Source organism: Otolemur garnettii, unplaced genomic scaffold (assembly GCF_000181295.1).
Source record: "Otolemur garnettii isolate 467f Iridium unplaced genomic scaffold, OtoGar3 scaffold00010, whole genome shotgun sequence".
NCBI lineage: Eukaryota > Metazoa > Chordata > Mammalia > Primates > Galagidae > Otolemur > Otolemur garnettii.
This window is the reverse complement of record NW_003852405.1, coordinates 1,756,802-1,762,560: the sequence shown is the minus strand read 5'-3', so window position 1 is coordinate 1,762,560 and position 5,759 is coordinate 1,756,802. Positions and strand designations below refer to the sequence as shown.

Here is a 5,759-nt window from a genome sequence, read left to right as displayed (position 1 = left end):
TACCCCGGCAGCCCAGCCTGCCAGAGCGCGCCGGAGTCCACAGCCAAAAGGCTGAGCGACGCCAGGAGGGAAGGAGAAAGAAGAGCTTTCCTGTTTAGGATCTGGCTTCTTTCCCAAGTACTCTGTCAGTGCCCTGCCACCTCGCAGAGGCTGGATGGGGGCAGGGCTGGGAGGCACTAGCCTGACCCCGGCCTCTGGGTGCTGGGCGCCCAGACTTTGCTCCTGGAACCGCCCTGCTTGGAGGCGGCAATGCAACCGACCACTTGTAGCCGGAGGGGCGGGGAGACAGCGCCCCGCCTCCAAGAGGGCGGGACGGAGCCGCCCAGAGACTGCAGATAGGTCCTGACAATCACCGTCGTGAATTTCAGATTCAAAGTTCTGTTTCGCGGAGACCTGTCCACAGAGTCCACGGCACCCTGCACCATGCCGATGATACTGGGTTACTGGGACATCCGCGGGGTGAGCGAGTGTCCGCCTGGGCAGTGGCACCGGGGCGCAGCAGCCGGGAAGAGTTGAGCACCTGGGGTTCTGGGGATGGTGGCACTTCAGGGTACTGGAGCCCCTGCAGGTCCCTCTCACGAGGGCCTGCACGTGCCCGTACCGGACGGGCCCATGTAGGTGTAGGGTGGAGGCTCTCGTGACTCAGGTAAAATCACGAATCGGGGTCCCTCCATCTCTGACCTGGGCCATCTCTCCCAGCTGGCTCATGCCATCCGCCTGCTCCTGGAATACACGGACTCCAGCTATGAGGAGAAGATGTACACGATGGGGGACGGTATGGCAACCTCTAGTCCGGACCTCGGTCCAAGTGTGCTGAGTTGACAACCAGGCAGCTCACGCCACGGCCCCTTGTGCTCCCTGTGCACCTGCTGGCGCTGCAGCCTGGCCTTCCCTAAAGCTCTTTTGTGGAGACAGTCAGGTCTTCTGACAGGACACTGGAAGGGGATTGCTGGGCCCTGGTGCAGGTGGTTGGCTGGGTTGCCCCTTAAAATTTGTCCGTGGAAGCCTTAGTGGTACAGAGTCCAGAGCCCTTACGAGCATTCTTCACCCCACCCCTCACCTTTGTAATGGGGAGGAAGTTGTTCAGATTCTAGATTCAGCTGTCTGAGGGGGTTTTGCCTCTGACTCCCTGGGAGGGTCCCCGGGAAGGAGGGTTGGACTCTGGGGAGGTTTGTTTTCACTCATGTTCTCCACCACAGCTCCTGACTATGACAGAAGCCAGTGGCTGAAGGAAAAATTCAAGCTGGGCCTGGATTTTCCCAATGTAGGTTCAGGGGAAGGGAGGGTTTGGGGGAAGGTAAAGGTGTCCCTATGTCCCCAGGTGAAACCGCGGTTTCAGACCAGGTGCGTTCTCCTCCATTACTGTCATCCCTGGTCACTACGCCGCCTTTCCATGATGTCCTGTTTCCAGGTCACTCATCCCTTTGACAGTATTCTTACATAGGGCCTGCGGTGGGCAGGCACAGTGAGTGCCAGGTGTCACACTGCCCTTGCTTAAGGGAAGGGATGCTGGGAGCCTGGTGTCCCACATGAACTCCCTGGTCACCCATGCAGCTGCCGTACTTAATTGATGGACCTCACAAGATCACCCAGAGCAATGCCATCCTGCGCTACATTGCCCGCAAGCACAATCTGTGTGAGTGGGGCTGGCTGCAGGCTGGAGTTGGGCAGTGTCCATCCCCCCAGGCTTGTCCTGGGTGAGATGCTGAGAGGGAGTTTCTGTTGTGTGGGTGCCAGGTGGAGAGACAGAAGAGGAGAAGATTCGTGTGGACATTTTAGAAAACCAGACTATGGACACCCGCCTGCAGCTGGCCCTAATGTGCTACAGCCCTGACTTTGTGAGTCTCCTCTACCCTTGGGTGAGGCAGAGTTTGTTTATTGGTTTCTTTTTCAAGACATGGGCTCACTCAGTTGCCCTAGGGTAGAGTGCCATGGTGTCACAGCTCACAGCAACCTCAGACCCTTGGCCTCAAGTGATTCTCTTGTCTTAGCCTCCCAAGTAGCTGGGATTACAAGTGCCTGCCACAACACCTGGCTATTTTTTAGAGATGGGGGTCTTGCTCTTGCCCAGGCTGGTCTTGAACCTGTGAGCTCAGGCAATCCACCCACCTCAGCCTTCTGAAGTGCTAGGATTTCAGGCATGAGCCACTGTGCCCAGCCCTGAGGTGGAGTTTGCATCAGGAGCCAGGGCTCTTACATTCCCATCTCTCCTGGATCTATTTTCTATCATTGCTACTTATTCTCCAAGCTATTTCCTATATTGCCAAAGCCCCCAAACCACATCAAATAAAACCATTTATTCCAGTTTCTGCCAATCTTTGCATGGAGTCCTGACTCCCTGGGTTGGAAATTCAGTTTTTAGATAGTACTGTTTACTTTCAGAATGCCCTCCATCCCTGACCTCTGAGCTCTGCTGTGGGCCTTCTCTCCCACGTGGTTCACCCCATGCACCTGCTTCTGGATCACACAGACTCAAACTAAGAGGAATACAAGTACACGATGGGGGCATGTCATGGCACCCTCATATTCAGATTTATGTTCCACCGTCTCCCAAGTGATGTCTTGACATGCTCAGGGATCACTGCATTTCCTAATAGGAAGCTCAGTGTCACTCAAGGGACCTTGTACCTCCCCTTTCTTCTTCCCAATCTGAAATTTTCCTCATCTTTCAAAAACTACTGAACTCTCCATTGCATTCTTCTGCTACCCCACTGGGTAGAACTTTCGACTTCTTTCCCTGAACTCTTTTTATTCTTTATTGTTGTCATTCTGACTCACATCTCACTGTAGACCCTACCAGGTACTCAGGGGACTGAGCCACAGGAGGCTTGTTTGGAGATCGGATTCAGGGACAGTCTTAATCCTTTTTGCCTTATCATCTTGGATGGGGTATGGTATCTAAAATGAGGCTAATCGATGCTGATGTATTAATAGAAGCCTGGACAGTGACTTCCCTTGTGGGGAAGATGGCTGCTCACCGGTGGTCAGCAGGGGCTACACACAGGTATGGGAAGTCCTGCCTCTGTGTATGGAGTGCTGGTGTCTGAGAGTGTTGACAGCTGTTCTCTGCCACAGGAGAAACTGAAGCCTCAGTACTTGGAGGGCCTCCCTGAAAAGATGAAGTTCTATTCAGAGTTCCTGGGGACACGTCCATGGTTTGCAGGGAACAAGGTAAAGGGGCAGGCAGTGGGGAATGAGAGTTGTCATACTTCCTGCATCCCAGAGCTCCAGCCCCCTCATCCTTGGCCTTCTGCAGATCACCTTTGTGGATTTTCTCACTTACGATGTTTTTGAGGGGAATCAAATGTTTGAGCCCAAGTGCCTGGATGCGTTCCCTAACCTGAAGGACTTCATGGCCCGTTTTGAGGTGATGTTCCCCACCCTCCTCCTCCCTCCTCCTCTTTCACGTCCCTTATTTCACTTCCTTTTCATGCTTCCCTCTTTCTTATGCTAAAACAAAGAATAACTAGCATTTATTGATCACTGGCCTTATGCCAAGATATGTGGCCAGCATCTTATATCTCTTATGTCAAATTTAACCTTTATAACACATGCAGAAGGTTGATAGAATTATCACGTCCACTTTACAGATCAGGAAACTGTGAATGAGGGTAAGCACTTGCTCAAGGTCCCCGAGTCAGTCAAGGCTGTGCAGTGGCTCTCTGTCAGCCTATAGCTTCTATGGGCAGCAGTCCAGGCTCTCCCTTTTTTGTCCCCAAGGGAAGAGTCTCAGGCCCTTGTCTACCCTGGGTTTCATAGCCAGGGACACTATGAGAGAGGCAGAAATTTTTAGGAGTATACATGTGGCTCCCCTTAGTGGACAAGGTCAGACTGAGGTCTAGTACCAAAGACACAGACAGTGTTTATAACCCAATCTCCCCAATCCTTAGCACCAATTGAATATCTATCATGAGAACTACTGAGATCCCAGGGCTGTGGCGGGGGCTAATTAGAGTGCACATGTGGGTGTGCATGTCTCAGGAGTTGATCTTGATGTGTTCTGTGGTGGAGCCATGTCTTCTTCCTCCTTTTCATCCTCTCTCTCTTCCTCCTGGTTTCCCAGGTGTCTATCTGTGAGATGGGGTAGAACACTTATTTTAACTCATTCCCTGACACTCTCCTCTATATATAACACTGTTTCAGTCATAGAGGTATTTGCAAAGATAATCCCGGGAACAGGAGCTGTGAGTTACAGGCATACCTGTAGTTAGGGAATTTTAGACACATATACCTCTGAGGAACTGCAGTAGAACCTGGGTTCTGGAGCAGAACCTGTACCTCACCTCAGGGCTAATCACCTATCATCCTTAGTCAAATTATTTGAGAGCAACAAATTCTACTTTAGGACAGATCTGGGGATCAAGTCCATCAGGTCATTCACTGTGTTTTCCTTTCCCTTCCACTCAAGATAGCTGCTGTCTCAGCTCGTTCTCATCAGCTCTGGTTCTGGTCCAGGCGGCCTTGAGGATTATGCAAGAGTTAGTGGGAGGAGAGAGCAGGGAGACAGCTGAGGGCTGCAGCCTGTGACCTGCCTGAGCCTGGCCCTGTGGGTACACGAAGCCCTTGATCTCCTTGAACCTTTAGAAATTATCTGGGCACTTTGTCCTGGTAGAATCGTGCATAGTGCACCTGAGTGCCATATGACCTGGTCAGGGGTAGCAGGGCTATAGGAGAGGTAGGTTGGGGCACAGTGAGATTGGACTCAGATACCAGGTAGAGAGTTATGGCATTTCTGCTAACAGGGAATGATTCAGCCTGGCCCGGCCTTCCTTTTGCTGGCCCACATCCCCTCTCCACTTTTATTGAGGTTTTGTTGATTCATTGTGAGATCTGGGCTCCCATGCAGGCTACACTGGCCTGTTCTGAGCCCCTTTGTACTGCAGGAGGCCCTCCCCTGTGTGGCAAAGCCAGGCAAGCCAAGATCCTCCCTGTGACAAAGAAGAATGTTTGTGCAGACAGGAAGTGACAGGACCTCATTTGGGGGAGTGGGAGAAGAGGGGAATTTGGCAGAAAGCCCAGAACTAGAGAGGGACAGAGCCAGGACGCTTGCCATCCCTGTCCCATTACCAGCTGTGTGAGCCTGAGGAAGGAGCTGAAGCTCTCTGTGCCCCTGAGTTTCCCTTCTGATACCTGGTGATAGGAGAACTGACCTTGCAGGTAGATGGGGGGATTTCCTAAGCCTACATTGGAATATCTGGTGGATAGAGAGCAGCCAGCACACTAGTGTCTCTGTTAGTGTAGCTGTTACTCAGAGCTGCCACAGGACAGACAGGAAGAGGGCAGGGAGCTGAGCTGGGACCCTAGGAGACTGGTGATGCTCCTGCACCTGAGCCCCCGAGGGAAGGCTGGGTCGGGGCCCTGCAGTGCTGGGCCTGCTGTGGGGCTGCTGCAGCCATCATGGGCAGCAGACCCTGAGCTCTGGCTTCATTTTCCCCCTCTCAGGGCCTGAAGAAGATCTCTGCCTACATGAAGTCCAGCCGCTACCGCCCAAAGCCTCTGTATACAAAGATGGCCATCTGGGGCAACAAGTAGGGCCTTGTCGGGCCAGGAGATGGCAGCGAGGAGCCAGTCCTCAGCCTGCTGCCTGGGGCCCTGGAGAACAGTGGACTCTGTACCCTGTTTCAGCCTTCTCCTTCCTCTGCCCCTCTCTTCATTCCTTTCTCATCTCCAAGGCCTCATTGGTGCTCTCCACCTCCCCCACGTCCTGTCCCATCCAGGCTATTTCAAGCCTCTGCTCCCCACTTTCCTCCAGCAGTGTC

General features: G+C 53.0%; 1 protein-coding gene across 1 annotated transcript; it reads left to right on the top strand.

The window, feature by feature from the left end:
* The first annotated feature begins 340 nt into the window (after positions 1 to 340).
* LOC105886442 (glutathione S-transferase Mu 1) lies at positions 341 to 5,753 on the top strand. The gene is made up of 8 exons (XM_012801691.2): positions 341 to 459; positions 700 to 775; positions 1,200 to 1,264; positions 1,555 to 1,636; positions 1,738 to 1,838; positions 3,076 to 3,171; positions 3,257 to 3,367; positions 5,443 to 5,753. The coding sequence occupies exons 1-8, from the start codon at positions 424 to 426 to the stop codon at positions 5,530 to 5,532; spliced, it is 657 nt and encodes a 218-aa protein (XP_012657145.1). The 5' UTR covers positions 341 to 423; the 3' UTR covers positions 5,533 to 5,753.
* The last annotated feature ends 6 nt before the right edge of the window (positions 5,754 to 5,759 follow it).